Genomic DNA, 15,719 nt, shown 5'->3' on the forward strand with positions numbered 1-15,719 from the left:
CAACTCAATGAATTCCCAGGCCCTCTAGCGGCAAGGAGCTTCTGCCCAGAGCACGACCTAGCCATCACAAAAAGAAAAGGGGGGGGGGGGGGGGGGGGGGGGGGAAGGAAACATTGACTTGTTCTCCATCCATCGGTAGCAACATCCTGAATAGAAGAGCAATTCGATTTTACCGGCTCCCTCACTTGGCCATTCCACCGATGATCATTTGACATGGATACTTGGCTACGACTGAAATGTTTGCATGTGGCTTGTATAAATTTGTTGTCAATCCTGGCCACGAGCCCAAGGGCCCACCGGTGATGTTGGCATCAACCGACGGTTCTGTTAGATTCCAGAGAGCCCTAACGCGATAGAAAGGTCCGACAAGAACGAGTCGATGACACTAGTGGCTCGGCGGGTCCCTGCCCGGTCTCGGATCGATAGCAAGCCGCGACACGAGTTTCCGGCTCAGACATGAAGTCATTCAGTATGGGTGTGGGGAAATGACCTCATCATGCTGTCACTCATAGCGGACGTTGGCAGAAAACAGACGCGACGAGCCCTATATAACATGTGATCACCGCACAACCTTTCAAAGCAGTTAGACAGCAAGAAGATTTCCATCTATTCATCATCAATCCACCACTCTCCCATCAACACTAGGTACGACGATCCATCATCTCCGCGATACGGGACTGATCTCTCGGAAGGGACACCAACTAACATCAACTCCATCACTAAATTCAGTTCCAACCTTCCGTCCCGCTTTTCAAGCTCTCACCACTTCAAAAATCTCTCAAAATGGTTCGCGGCGCTGAATACGACAACGGTGTTCCCCAGAGCGACAACCCCGTCGACGCGGGCACCACCCAGGCTCATGGCACTGGTGCCACTGTACGTGGATTCATTCCCCCCCCCTCTGCTCGTTCAAAATACAAATTCCGTCAATCTCCTTGACAATGCTATAATATGACACACTGACACCATATCTCTGGACAGGACGCCCCCCTCGACCGCACCAAGAAGGTCGCCGACATGCCCGAAGAGACCGGCTCTCAGCGCGATGTCTTCCCTGGTCTGGCCGGCTCCGGCAACAACAGCGGCAAGGGCGGACACGAGCCCAAGACCCTCGGCGAGAACAAGGGCCAGGGTGCTCAGCCCGGTGTGTAAAGGTGCTGGTTACTTTTACACTGACGAACGTTTCTGCACATGAAGTAATCGATTTTCCCCAATGATGATCGAATCAAGGATACTTCAGGCCTATCCTTGTCATCTCACGAATATTTTTTTTTGCGTCCGCGTTATTCGGGATGCATGATATGATTTGTCGTGGAATTGGAGTTTTGATGGACTTGACACGCCACGAAGTCTACGTGTTTGTACGATTTTCAATAATAAAGAAATTAAGATTTATACAAAAGGGAAAATCCCTCTCTCGTGTTAAGACCTCGGAAGATTAGTAGAGTAGGGAAAGGATTGCACCTGATTTTAAGTGGAAAAATTTCAGTAGGGACCAGGAAAGACAAAACAAACATGAAGAATGCCCAGAGTGCGGGTGCTGTAGCAAGCAATGGACTACGCAGGTTGAGACCCTCCCTCTTGCATGAAGAGGTGCAAAAAGAAACTCTCCCTCGGGGAATCGAACCCCGGTCTCCCGCGCTTATCGGTGTTAATGACAAGCGGAAATCATGACCACTAGACCAAGGAAGATGATTGGATGAGTGAGGAGTGATTTATAGCAACATAAAGAAATTTTGCCAGATTACTTTTCGTGAATCGAACGGACCTAATCAAGCCCATAGCCCGTCGTGTTCTCCTCTCCGAGTCGCTTCACTGCATTAATTGCACAGGGGTCTCTTGGAACCAAGGTGGTGTCATCTAGAATTATACTATGTACATCAAGAATGGAGCTCGATAAGGCCATTCCTCCATATAAACATTCAAGGTCATAGGCAAGGAATCAAGAGTTGGAGGAATCAGCCCCCTGGTCGGAAGTTTGCTTCTCACTCGTAGCCTCTGTCTTCTCAGTGACATCCGTCTTGGGAATCACCCGAGCCACTTGCTTCGCATTCACGATTCCAAGTAACTTGTCGCCCAACGAGCCTGCGCCCTCGATCTTCGCCAGTTTGGATTGAAGGTGAGTAATGTCAGCGTGCATCCTATGACCGATGTTAGCACCCTTCTGGCACACTCGGGACGGGCCAATTTGAGAGAATACGGAAAGTAAAATCTTACCTCGTCTTACCCTCTTCCGTTCCCACCTTGGCTTCCTCAAAAGCTCTCGTCCACTGATCACGATAGTTGTTGAAGACAGGGATCATGATCATATTCACGCTCATATCAGGGAGATGCTTGCTCAGGACCCGATGAAGGGTACCGGTTTCTTTGGCAAGGGTCTCCATATACGGATGAACCCCAGTGGAGGTATCGTTGTCCCAATCGATCTTCTTCATTGCTGCAACGTGGACCGATGATCGTGAGGTCATGATGTCAACCAGTTTTTCGTGAATTCCCGACTGGTGTTCCTGACACAGTCGCTTGACCTTGTCAAAGTCGGCCATGATCTGGTTTGCCTGGCCATGCCGTCGCACGAATTCCCGAACGTAGGGAACGAGAGCAATCACAAAGCTCAAGGCCTGCGAGGAAAGGGCCAAATGCTTGGTCGTAATATTCTTCAGCCCCGCGCTTCGCGTGGCACCTGCGCCAAGGATCAACTGCGAAGAACGTGAATTGAAAAGCTTCAAAACTTCAAGCAACTGCGGGGCAATGTCCTGAATCATGCTGGGAATATTTGCCATCAAATATTCGTACTCCTCAATGCTACGCATAATGGCCACAGCTGAGTCAGGTAAGATGTATTTTTGCTCATCAAGCACTGCGCTGCGAGTCTTGTCCTTGGGAGCCCCATTGGCATCGCCCCCGTTCTCCCCAGTCATCTTCTCTTCCTTCGCACTATCGGTGGACCAGATCTTGGAAGCTTCTGTCCATGACTCGACATCCTCGGTGCTTGCATGAACAATGCGTGTGAGCACAGCCACCTCGGCATCCCCAAAATCGCGTGCATCCCAGCGATCAGAGTCCATGACCTTCACAATGTTCTGGCGTTGAGTTTCGCTAAAGCGCGTGATAAATTCACGGATTTGATTCCCCACAATCGTCTTCAACGCTGCGCCACCCCGGCCTGAGATAGCCTCGCACTCGTCAGCAAAGAGACGATTGAGTGTGAAATACTTTAAGAATTCCTCTTTTGGTAGGAGAGACGTTTGCTCAGAGCGAACTTTCAAAACTTTGGTGATTTGGGACTGTGCGATATCGACTGCTTGGCCGAGTAGGCTAGACATGTCTAGCACTTGCAGAATCTCATCTTGTGCCATAGCTGAGGCTGAGGGCTCTCGGTCGGTCGACGATTCCTGCGGCCGCGGACTCTGGGTGGGTGATCGTATACCGGCCGTTGGGGAGCTTCCGAGACCGCTCGCAAGATCTAACAAAATCTTGACCTGGGTGCTCAGCCGGCGGAGACATTCACTGATGCCGGTGTAAACGCCGACAAGCATGACGTAAGCGTCTTCTGGGTCAAGAGCACGCAGATTGCGTGCGAGGACTGATGACTTTTCTTGTTGCGTGCGCTGTCGGTCGTTATGAGTGGATACTGAGACCATAGATTCATTGTCATCGTCGCTCGAACTCGGTAAATGTTTTCGAATCAGAGCTTTCATCTCTCGTAAGACAGCCATCTTGAACGACGTGGCCGCGGCAGTTGTGTAATGAGCCCGCGCGAGACCCATGAGCTGTGTGTTCAGGCTGGACCGCAGCGCGCTGTCGATATTCATGTAAGCAGGGGATGTCGTCGAGATTGCACGCTGGCTTCCACGCTGCCGTTGAAAAGAGGCTCCCCATCGCTGCAATGTTGCATTGGATGCGACATTTCCGACATGTTGTCTCAAATCCCCCAGGAGATCGTTCAAAAATCTCGTCTCATATCCCATGCCAATGCGCTGCCGCAGCATGGCGAGGTCTTCGGAAGCCCCATCAAGAGCTTTCAACCCCCTCAGATCAATAGTCCTCTCTGGTAGATTGTGTTCCTTACCATCACCGGTCTGGTTAGAAACCTTCTCGCCAGCCATCATCTTCTCCACCTGTTCCAACTCAACCGATGCATTCTCAATCTCTCCTTGCTCCACCAATTCCTCGCACCGAGAGACTGATTCCACGACTTCGCGCAGTTGGGCCACAGCAGCTGCCAGCATTCGGACATTTTCTCTCCGCCGCCGTAAATTGACCACTTTTAAGCCACCCAATGCCATCTCCTTGTCTATCTTCTGCAGATCTTTACGAAGAACCTGGATTCTCTTCACCGAGTCTGCCGCCTCCGCATGCAGTTCTCGAAGCGATCCCAAGGCGGTGAAAAATGATTTCGATGCCGTAGATATTGAAGAGATGAGATGGATCTCGACAGTGTCCATATACCATGAGAGCTTCTCTTGCAGAATTGCGTTTGTGGCCAGAGCTTTTCGGCCCGAAGGAGCGGGCTCTGGTGCCCCTCCATTGGCTTGCGTGTTATCCTTGTTCGGTGGTCGTGGCGGTCTGACAACCTCGGATTTTTCCGATATGATGTCGAAAGTCCGAGGGTTTTCGAGATGGAAATCCTCCTCAAAGTAGACCGGGGGAATTGTGGACAAGGGTGTCACTGTTGGCCCGCGACCCCGAGCAGCGGAAGGACGACGACCACGGGTATCCTGGGGAGACGTCGGTCGCGAGTTGAGAGATATAGCTGAGGGTCTGCGCTCTGGGCTCCAAGGCTTAAGGGTATCCATTTCATCCATTCTTGGGGATTTTACGCCCGATGGTGCCGCGGCATCTTCAGCAGCCCCCTCTTTCGACTGCTGGAATACATCGTATAGAGAGCCGACTTGTGACAGATATGGTTGGAATGCTTTCGCGTCAACGTGTGGGATGTTTGTCAGAGTCACGGGCGGGATGTCGCGAGAGGACGGAGCTTTGTAACCAGTGGTAGATACGGCTGTGTGCGGCGTCAAGCCAGTACGGACTATCGGGGGTTGGAGTAACGTAGATATCGCTGGGGACAGAATGAGTGAGCCGAGGGTTCGAAGAAATGATGTCCCAAATCACGCTGATACATACCATTCTGGTCAGACTCTGCGATAGAGCCATAATTTTGGGAAGTATCTAAAATCCCTCCAATACTCACGACTGAGCTTGCTGTCGATCCCCTCCTCAGGGGGTATCTCTGCGGGGCTGCGCGTGGAGATTCCAGCTGCGATAGAGAGAATTGTGATAGAGATGGTGTCGAGGCGACAGAGGCTAGACTGTCAATGGATTTGCGCGGACTGGTGGGTGCCATACTGTCCTCGTCCGACAGGCGGGTGCGACAAACGCCCGGGGTCGATCGTTGGGGAAGCTCGGAGGTTATCTGATCATGACACGGGCGATCTCCGAATGCCGGCAGAGGGGAGCTGATTCACCACAGGTTGCTCTCATTCAGTGAGCCAATTGCCTATACGAAGTCCAGGATGCTGCTCATGGAGACCGCCAAGGTTAAGCAGCACTAAGAAAGTGGTAAGGTGGCTTTGTTTATGGCGGGCTGGCGGACTATGGGCGCTTTCGTCAGACATATGATTCTGCCGGTGTATCCACGGCTCACCGCTCTTCAGCCAGTCAATCCGTGTGTCCCAGCTAATCCCCATCTAAAAACGACATCAGATACTGTAATGAAGCTGAGTGTCAAAAATTCGGATTTATTGAAGACTACACCTTCTACCTCATATACTGGCAGTGACCTATCGGTGTTCTGGGAATATGTGGCCTGCCGAGCTAAGCTTGATCAGCTCAATCCAGTGTTCGCCCGTCCGATGGCTTGATTGGTGGTGATAACGCCAGAAATAAATACGTTGATGAAGAACCTAACACTCTTGTCTATAGAGCAAACTGACAGGACACAGTGAGAGATCGCCAGGTACTAGTAATTGGAGGAAATTTCTTGCACCCTACCTATGCAGAGTTGAAAATATATCCAATGCTATTATTGGTACCCATTCGAGACATCCGGAATCATGTGAGCAAAGCTCTAAATCGACACAGCCTGAATGGAAGCATCGCCTCAATGCCTAGGTATACCGATCAAGGCGGCGATGTACATGAGACCTGCAGGTTCATCTGAGTAGCTAGGGCCACTGATATTTCCTATTCAATGCCGAAGATCTCCAATTTGCGGACAGGCGTTCGTTGATTGGTAGGTACGGTAGGTGTGTAGATGGCAGGAACATGTCATGGTAACTTAATCTTTTTCAAGTGCTATGCGGCCTTATGGATAAGCGCTTGACATTCAGTATGATGATAAACTGTTTCATGGTTATTCACGCTATCCTGAGAGCGAAAGAGGAGGTACCAGTATCAAACGACCGTTTGAATAATCAGTATTCCAGCGGAAATCTCCTACCCGAAAAGGCAACCTTGAACCAGCTGAGGTGAAATGCCTGAATTCCCTGGCAAAACCACTTAACGCGACCCGAGGGCCTTTGTCTTGGACGCGACGCGTTGGTGTTTTCACCCAAACCAAAAGTTTCTCCCTTCCAGTCCCTCCCTATCCCCGCCGTCCACAAACATCATGGATAGACGCACCCCCTACACATTGAGCGTTCTCGAGTCCAGCACCAACGGTGTTGACGACTCGCGCTCATTCACACAGACTCGACTACGAGACTTTATTTTACAATTTCAGCTGGATAACGCATTCATTTACCGGTACGCAGTCCACTTTCCCGTGGTCTACTGAGGCTCGCCGTTTTGCTCTCCCCTCCCTGCCCAACATGAATCTAACTGTCTCGTCGACCACAGCGATCAATTACGCCATAATGTGCTTGGAAAAAACTACTACTGTGATATTGATATCGCCCACTTAATTTCATATAACGAGGACTTGGCACACAAGCTTACGTCCGAGCCCGCGGACATCATTCCACTGGTATGATATCTGTTTCTCCTCGTTGTTTGCGCACGTGGGCACGCATTTACTCACTTTGGTACAGTTCGAAGCAGCTCTGCTGGAATGTACAAAGCGTATCGTCTTCCCCGGTCAGCAAGATATCACTCTGCCATCGCACCAACTTCTTCTTCATTCTTCCGCGACCCACATTTCCATCCGTGATCTGAATGCCACCAACGTCTCCCACCTGGTTCGCATCCCCGGTATTGTCATCGGAGCGTCCACAATCTCCTCCAAGGCCACGACAGTACACATTCGTTGCAAGAGTTGCGATCACAGTGAAAATATCGTCGTCGACGGTGGCTTCTCTGGCCTGTCCCTACCCCGGCAGTGCGGTCGTGCCAAGGTTCCAGGCGATCAGCCCGACGAAAAATGTCCGCTCGACCCTTACGTTGTCCACCACGAAAAGTGTCAATTCGTGGACCAGCAGGTTCTCAAGCTTCAGGAAGCCCCTGATCAAGTGCCCGTCGGTGAATTGCCTCGCCATGTTCTGATCTCTGCCGACCGGTACTTGGCCAATCGTGTAGTGCCTGGCTCGCGCTGCACAGTGATGGGAATTTTCTCCATCTACCAAGCCAAGGGCGGCAAGAAAGAAGCTGCGGTGGCGATCCGTAACCCTTACCTACGTGCTGTGGGTATCAACACCGACGTTGACCAGACCGCCAAGGGTAATTCCGTCTTCAGCGAGGAAGAGGAGCAGGAATTCCTGGAGCTCAGCCGACGGCCCGATTTGTACGATGCACTCGCTCGGAGCATTGCCCCATCAATCTATGGGAACGTTGACATCAAGAAGGCCATCGTGTGCTTGCTCATGGGCGGCTCGAAAAAGATCCTCCCCGATGGGATGAAGCTTCGTGGTGATATTAACGTGCTCATGCTGGGTGACCCCGGTACCGCCAAGTCTCAGCTACTGAAGTTCGTGGAAAAAGCCGCTCCTATTGCGATCTACACTTCCGGAAAGGGCTCTTCCGCTGCTGGTTTGACAGCCTCGGTTCAGCGAGATCACACCACCCGCGAGTTCTACCTGGAAGGTGGTGCAATGGTTCTGGCCGATGGCGGTGTGGTCTGTATTGATGAGTTTGACAAGATGCGCGATGAGGATCGAGTGGCGATTCACGAAGCCATGGAACAGCAAACCATTTCCATCGCCAAGGCTGGCATCACGACTATTCTCAACTCCAGAACCTCAGTTCTGGCCGCTGCGAACCCGATCTTCGGCCGTTACGATGACCTGAAGACCCCCGGAGAGAATATTGATTTCCAGACCACCATTCTGTCGCGTTTCGATATGATTTTCATTGTTCGTGATGACCACGAGCGAGGCCGAGACGAGCGGATTGCCCGTCACGTCATGGGCGTGCATATGGGTGGCCGTGGTGTAGAGGAGCAAGTCGAGGCGGAGATTCCCGTGGAGCAGATGAAGCGGTACATCAGTTATTGTCGCAGGTACGTTTTTGCAACTCTTGTCCTCCCCGTGTGGTCTATCTTCGATACTGACAAATTTCCCGCCCAAACTTATAGTCGATGTGCTCCTCGTTTGTCTCCCGAAGCCGCAGAGAAGCTTTCCTCTCACTTTGTGTCCATCCGCAAGCAAGTGCACCGGGCCGAACTCGAGTCTAATACCCGCTCCTCGATTCCCATCACCGTCCGTCAGCTGGAGGCCATTGTCCGTATCACGGAATCTTTGGCCAAGCTCTCTCTCTCCCCCATTGCCACCGAGGCCCACGTCGACGAGGCGATCCGTCTCTTCCTGGCGTCCACCATGGATGCCGTCACTCAAGGCGAGGGCCAAGGAAGCAAGGAATTGATGGAAGAGGCGACCAAGATTGAGGACGAGCTCAAGCGACGTCTACCTCTGGGCTGGAGCACCAGTTTGGCGACCTTACGCCGGGAATTTGTGGATGGCAAAGGATACACTGAGCAAGCGCTCAATCGGGCTCTGGTGGTCCTGCAGCGGCGGGAGACGGTGCAGATCCGTTCCGGCGGCTCGCAGATCTACCGTAACCGGCCCTGAGCTTGATGATTCTCTTCCTTGTTCTGTTGATTCTTCATTTCTCTCTTTCTCTTCCCTCTCTTCTTCTTTCCCCTCGATACCGTGTATGTGCTATGGGCAACGGGTTTTGATTTTGATTCCTCGGGTTGTGCATCAAGATGCATTGGAGTTTGGAGCGCTTGTGTGTGTTGTGCGACCTTCTCCGGATTAGATATTTCTGGCGCAAATACTCTTGAGAGATACGAATGCAATTTTACGAATCACTCGGTCGCTTCCAAACCTGTCGTACTTGAGTGTTTGAATGAGGAGGAGGAGGAGGAGGAGCCGAAGTTAACAAGCTGTCACGATGTCCACCATTGACGCAGTTCTTCTAAGTCTGATTCTGATCGTGTCCCCTCCTCATCTCCTCCCTCTGGACAGTCACCTCACCAGCTGTGTTCTCCCCCCCTATCCCCTCCCGAGTCGACACCTTGGCGCTGAACACACCATACTCGTACAGATTTCAGAAATGGCCAAACTAGAATAGTATCAGTGTGAGCGAGGTACAACCCCAATTGCCAAGAACCCGCCGTGGTCAGACTACTGACCGAGTGGACAGAATCCACTCGGTCAACTCCGCCCAGCCACAGCACTACACAGCAAACAACACATGGCGACATGCCACATTGGCACATACACACCACCGACTCCATGAGTACACTAGTACAGCACATCCTCTCAATCAGTCCGTGGTGGATCTAGCTGCGGGATTAGGCAACCACATTTTCTCTTCTGGGGTCTCTGTTGGTCTCAATTTCCATCTCTTTCGTACTTGAAGTCTTCCGAATCCGCCCAACGGGCCTAGTCTTGCCACAGGGCGGATCCTCAGAGCCACTTGGATCGCACGAGAAAGTCTTGGCATGACCTGTCGGTGTGTGACTGAACGATGGGAGCCCACTTCTGATGAAGTTGGTCAGTCGCGGTACAAGTGTATACAATACTACGACTGCACTGGACTTCTGCACCAGCCTAGGATGTCGCCCGGAGGGGGAGGTGAGTCGTGAGTCCTGAACTTCTGTGTGGCTGATTGGTAGGGCTGCATTTATGCGCCACGATGATGCGCATCCATTTTTGCTGTTGGACCTGGTGGAAGGATGGCCTTGGCGATGGTCGGACATATTGATGTTTGACAGGATGGCTGGAAAGGAAATTGTGAATGCATGGTGAGCTCACCATCACCACTTGCCTCTTGAGAGAATCACCAGAGGGACAATCTACTGCAATACCGATCCTGAAGTGTCGAGTCTCACCGTCAGTCCCCCCCCCCCTAAGACCTTGTCCCCAGTGATCATCGTCTCTATAGTGATAGGGAATGGATTTCCCCGGAAAAAGTTGAACCACTCATCCGATGGCATCCATTATGCACTCCTTTGCCCAATTGGTAACGTAGTGGAGATCAGTTCGACTCAAATCTTCGACCCATCTCTCATCATCGACCACTTGACACCTATACGGCACCTCCCTCGTAGAGTACATCACATCCTTCAGGTCTCCATCGGCTCAGTCATGGCTCCACAGTCCACTCTGCGAGGGACCCCGCCTATACAATCTGCAACTAACCCAGCCCACCTCCTCAGCGGGAGCAAATGAATCGTCAACATGTGTCGGACAGAGACACTTGCGGTGGATTCAAAATATGCCGACGGGTCTAGTCAGATTCTCCCATCTTTCCATTGAAGGCATCCGGGCACGTAGTGCCCCTCCTCCTCCACTGTGTTGTTCCCTTTGCCCCTCTTCCCCTTGTCAGCTTGGGGGAATTTGAGACCGACGAGTGACACCTGAGAGGGGTCATGAATTCTAGAAATGTCGGAAGATCAATACTGTACCGCAGGTTCACATGGAAGAAGCATAAATAGGTCCATGAGTCCGTCGCATATCTGATTGATCTTCTTCCTCAGCTTGAATTGCAGTATATCTGGATCTACCTTTTCACCTTTCCAAGATTACCTTTCTTTTTTTCTTCTCCTCTCAAGCTCTCATCACATCCAGTCAAGTCAGCTTTTCCCTCATCTCACCACCGGCAAAATTATGTCTTTCCACGCCTCCGCTACCAGCATTCACCTTGAAGATGGCCACATTCTCAAGGCTACTCTCCTGAACGGGGAAGGTGATGAGGTCGAGGCGACCCTCGACCTGAATGATATTATCGGGAACAACAATGGTAGGTGACAAAGCTTGGCTATTCCCTGACCCCTCGTCCTTCTGGAGCTCTCTCTCTCTCTCTCTCTCTCCACACTACCTGATACCCCAACCATCTACCTAAACACCCACCCATTGCCAACCCCCTCATAGACTATACAAGATCCAACAAAAACTAACATACCTTCTCTTTGCCCCCTTCTTCCAGGCACTTTCGATTGGGGCGGTGTCAACTTCGCCGACAGCGCCGAAAACATCGAATTCTCCCAAGACGAGCGTGAGGACGGCCCTCCGATTCCCGTGGTTCGCGCCCACTTGGGAAATCTGGACGGGGATATGGTCCCGGCGGATATCAACTTGGCCGAACGCATCACCAATGACAATGGCGAGTTGAGGTTCGTCTAGACTAGAATTGGTGCTGATATGAATGTTCGTTTCTGGGTGCTGGAAGCCCGAATCCCTGTATGAATGTCGAATTGAAATTGGAATGAATGATTGTTTTGATGAGGATTCATGTACTCTCATCAGTTTGGTGCTGGTGTAATGGGAATAAAGGATGAGCTTGAGAGTTAGCTATGGACGTGGGTTGTGGATCTGCTTGGACGAGTTCCAGAGTTTTCATAGGTCCTAGGTGGAAATCCCAGTATCAGATCTGGGGGAAGCCGTGATCTCGGTAGGTAGGGGGACTCGGTTGGGTACTGGTGTAAATTGTCAATCACACCGAGGAGAATTGTATGTTGTCTCTCGTCTAGATGATGTGTGCAATTCCCGCCTACTTCATGCAGACTATTCCTTCAGTGTCTCCGGCAAAGTTGACTCATACTGCTAGTACTAGATCCTAGGCAGACAGGTATCAAGTACAATAGACGTCCATCATGAGTCAAAATGGACCCTGTTCCCAGACACCCCTCCATTTCCAGCAGAAACCCTCGTATTTACAAACATACCGAGGGAAGAGGTACTCGTGCGGTCTCTTCATCAAGTCCGGTACGTCCAGCATACCTCGAAACTTATTCGGGGGACAACATACATGGAGCAGGAGGTTTACTCGAACAGGAGAGCGTGGATTGTGGTGTTTCTAGCTGTTCTCTAGAGTTATACTTACATGGATCATCCAGTCATAAGGTTGGGAGAACAACTTGATAAATGCAACAAAAGTGTAGCAGTGTAAAAACGCCTGGAACAGTCGGGACAGTCATTTCATTAAACCAACCAATCCCCCCCAAAATCAAGTAATAAAATTACAAGAGGTTCGTCAAAGTCAAAGCAAACGCTGTGGTATAAAACTGATTTGCGAAACACATACACATCAAATGAAGCAACATTATCCTTACTCCAACAAAACAGAGGCTTGTCAGGACCATCTTACGCCGTAAAATCCATCATCTTGGGCGACTCCAGCATGATAAATGATTCATAACGCAGTCCTCGTTCTCGACCGGTCCGTTCGGACCAGGGATTCACGGTGCTATTCCAGACCTTCCCATAGCCGTCAAAGAGAGCTCGCCAGTAACAGGCCTCGGCGGCGGGGGTCAGATATCGCTCGCGAAAGGTCCTGACACTATTCGTGGCGATGAGACGGGCAGCGTCCGTGTCGGCGACGAGCGGCTCGATTTTTTCGGCGAGATTACTAAAGTCACGCTCGACTTCGACGTAGTTTTGGTCCGGCCCACTGGCGACCAGGAGGTAGTGGTGATGTTGGATGTATTGGAGTTTGTGGGCGATGATGACGGAGTGGCACACTTGGCGGTATTTGAGAGAGGCGGAATAGGAGCGACCTGGAAAGAAAAAAGAAAAAAAGTTAGATTTTCAAGATTCAAGACGTGAGCGCTTTCCCACGTGGCAAAAGAAAACATGCCATACACATGGAAAAAAAAATGAAGGGCAATCATGTGATCGAGTCACAGGAAAGAAAGGGGGAATCTACAACTGACCTTCCACGTGGGCGATAAACATGTACCGACAATGATCTTCCATCTTCAAGACATTCGTCCCCGTGTACCAATTCACTTGCTTGACGTCCCCCCAGGGCTGATTGCGTGCAGCTTCCATCAGGGCCCGACGCAATTTGGGTGCAAAGCTTGGCTTCCCTCGCCAGACCAGCTGTGGTTTCTTCTCCTCCCACGGCAAATCTAACCGCTTAATGCGGTCGACCACCTGGTCAAAGGGGCCGATATGATTCCGCTTATTATCCCAGGCCCAAAAGCTGAAATCCGGCATCAGCCAAACGCCTTCTTCGGAAGGGGTTCTCGCAAACACCCAGACTGGATGCCGCGCACTCGTCACATCCTCAACTTTGTCTTCGACGGAGAAGACAAATTCAATATCACGCCTCGAGCTGCGCATCTGGTCTGCCACGAGTGCCCGATGAATGGCGCTCAAGACCCCGAGGATCTTTCGGCGATGATCCTCGCCCGCAGCACGGGCCGTGACCACATGTAAATGACCATGGTGGATGAAGGCGCGCACCATGCCCGGCTCCAGAGGAATATCATCCAGATCTTCGGTGATCAGACCGCCCCGTGGGCGCGCCAGTAGCGCTGGCCACGGTTCACATCCTCAAAGAGACCGTTGAATGCGACGCGGCATTGCGCCTGATCCAGTGCTTCATTGCGGGCATCTCGTGGGTACTCGTATGCCCAAGTCGACTCAACGCGGCTCGAGGACAGGGACAGGGTGGATGTTTCCGAGCATGAAATGCAGCTGGCGCACTGAAAAGTCGTGGATGCCTGACAGGCACAGTGACCGGCGGGGATCAGTTGTGTCAGAAGAGGATGAACCCAATCACGATCTGTGTTCATGCCATACCAAAGCAGGAAAATGACGAGACCTGTGAAGCCGACGAGAGCGTAGACGACCAGAGGGACATTGTAACGACGGGGGCGTCTCCAGTAGTAAGTCATTTTCGACCCGCGCAAGGTAGACGAGATCCCATTGCTCGTCATGGAAATAGAGTCCCGAGAACCGCTATAATGGGGATTTATAATAGACGTCAAGGTTGAAGGAGAAGAGATAACCTTAAAAGTGGCACTGGAGAATGATAATCTACTTTTGTACCCCCCTTCTTCCCTTGTCCACCGATCTCATTTGAAAGAGCGACGAGTAGGGGGGGGGGAAGAGAGAGAGAAAAAAGAGGGTCGGCCCCCAGGCACCGAAAGGGTCATTTCAGAGTGACCTCTCTCTCTCTCCAGTGGGGGAGGAGGAGCCTGCGCTCGCATCGAAGGTGTCCAAGTGTCAAAGCTATAAAATGACTCCATTCTCTTGGCCCGTTGCGCCTGGCGGACAGTGTGGATCCAAGTCGCGCCCTGAGCTTCACCCGGTTTGCGACACACGCCCGGGATCAGCACCCGAGTGGAGATCATATACAGCAGCAGATTGGTTCAGAGACCCTGGGAACGTCGTCATGGCCAAGTCCCTGAAACGGAACATTGTTTAGCCCTACTTGAGTCAATAAATCCCAAAAGGGGGCATGCCTGACCGACTCTTGAGGTGCACTTAAGGAACCAGTACCTGTCACTGCATCGGTTAGTCACTAATCAGTCACTCTCGAACAAATCATAATTGTCCAATGTCCGAGGCAAATAAGGCAAGACAGGGTCAAACATGGTCCAGCGTCTGCCATCTGGAACCTGTCAACTCATATACCTTGCCCTTTTCTCTCTCTCTCTCTTTTTTCTCTTTTATTTTTTGAAGGAAGAGAGTTCCGTGCGTGGGCTCCAAATTCTTGGAAAAACCGACAGCACACGCGTCCATAAATTCACGTTGAGGAGCCGAGATCTGCAGAGCCGCAACCCATTCAGGCACCTAGTTTGCCCTTGTCCCTTTTTTTTTGGTTCTAAGATTAATGTGGATATCCCTTTGTCTAGACTGAACCATGGACCATGGATCATGGACCATAAACCATATCAATATACTTTGTTAGATGTGTATGAAGTGACATTTTGTACTGCAAACTTGTCTGCAAATACACAGACAAGGGCATGCTGGAAAGAACGGAGTAATACATGTGACAGGTGGTGGATCTACCTGCATCTCACTCGAAGACCTGCATGAGCATGAAATTAAATGGAGTAAAGTCTCCCAGTCTAAATACATAGATCTGACAGTAGTACCCAGACATCTGTCCAGTGTTAAGCCCAATCAATCCAAGGCTTGCTTTCTGTTCTCCAGACACGGACTGCAATCCTCCTCCCAAATTATGTACTGTACTTCTAGTCAGTAAGGCGTCCAACACAGCCATGCAGCATCCTATATAGCCCCATCTCCACCGACACCAAGGTCCAGTTTCCCCTCCCCCACAAACGAGGCAGGTGACACATCTACTATAGTTTGTATTATTATTCCCATAATCAGCAACATGGAACCTACTCTCGGCACGATCCGTGCGGCTCACACCCACATGCAATGTGATTCAACACCACTTCAATGCCTATCCGCTGCATCGTCTCATACGAGGGTAACGTGGCACAATAATCAACTGACCTTTCTCATTAGAATTCCAAAGTACATCAGTGCCTGAGAATGTCAATGTGCGCTTGAAAAGGGGGGCTGGGTTCCAGCCGT

General features: G+C 51.1%; 5 protein-coding genes and 1 non-coding gene across 6 annotated transcripts; 3 read left to right on the forward strand and 3 right to left on the reverse strand.

The window, feature by feature from the left end:
- Positions 1-783: 783 nt before the first annotated feature.
- On the forward strand, positions 784-1,152 carry POX_a00099 (uncharacterized protein; the record flags this gene model as incomplete). Its single annotated transcript, XM_050109048.1, has 2 exons — positions 784-876; positions 982-1,152. The coding sequence occupies 2 exons, from the start codon at positions 784-786 to the stop codon at positions 1,150-1,152; spliced, it is 264 nt and encodes an 87-aa protein (XP_049972816.1).
- Positions 1,153-1,606: 454 nt separating this feature from the next.
- Positions 1,607-1,692, reverse strand: POX_tR035. The gene has a single exon. It is a non-coding gene; the product is annotated as a tRNA-Asp (tRNA).
- A 250-nt stretch (positions 1,693-1,942) lies between these two features.
- On the reverse strand, positions 1,943-5,344 carry POX_a00100 (uncharacterized protein; the record flags this gene model as incomplete). The annotated part of the gene is made up of 3 exons (XM_050109049.1): positions 1,943-2,141; positions 2,218-5,059; positions 5,125-5,344. The coding sequence occupies 3 exons, from the start codon at positions 5,342-5,344 to the stop codon at positions 1,943-1,945; spliced, it is 3,261 nt and encodes a 1,086-aa protein (XP_049972817.1).
- Positions 5,345-6,607: 1,263 nt separating this feature from the next.
- POX_a00101 (DNA replication licensing factor mcm5) lies at positions 6,608-8,999 on the forward strand (the record flags this gene model as incomplete). The annotated part of the gene is made up of 3 exons (XM_050109050.1): positions 6,608-6,744; positions 6,838-6,964; positions 7,029-8,999. The coding sequence occupies 3 exons, from the start codon at positions 6,608-6,610 to the stop codon at positions 8,997-8,999; spliced, it is 2,235 nt and encodes a 744-aa protein (XP_049972818.1).
- Positions 9,000-11,045: 2,046 nt separating this feature from the next.
- POX_a00102 (uncharacterized protein) lies at positions 11,046-11,561 on the forward strand (the record flags this gene model as incomplete). Its single annotated transcript, XM_050109051.1, has 2 exons — positions 11,046-11,178; positions 11,365-11,561. The coding sequence occupies 2 exons, from the start codon at positions 11,046-11,048 to the stop codon at positions 11,559-11,561; spliced, it is 330 nt and encodes a 109-aa protein (XP_049972819.1).
- Positions 11,562-12,521: 960 nt separating this feature from the next.
- POX_a00103 (uncharacterized protein) lies at positions 12,522-14,059 on the reverse strand (the record flags this gene model as incomplete). The annotated part of the gene is made up of 3 exons (XM_050109052.1): positions 12,522-12,934; positions 13,091-13,657; positions 13,705-14,059. The coding sequence occupies 3 exons, from the start codon at positions 14,057-14,059 to the stop codon at positions 12,522-12,524; spliced, it is 1,335 nt and encodes a 444-aa protein (XP_049972820.1).
- Positions 14,060-15,719: the final 1,660 nt, after the last annotated feature.

Source organism: Penicillium oxalicum, chromosome I (genome assembly GCF_001723175.1).
Source record: "Penicillium oxalicum strain HP7-1 chromosome I, whole genome shotgun sequence".
Taxonomy (NCBI): domain Eukaryota; kingdom Fungi; phylum Ascomycota; class Eurotiomycetes; order Eurotiales; family Aspergillaceae; genus Penicillium; species Penicillium oxalicum.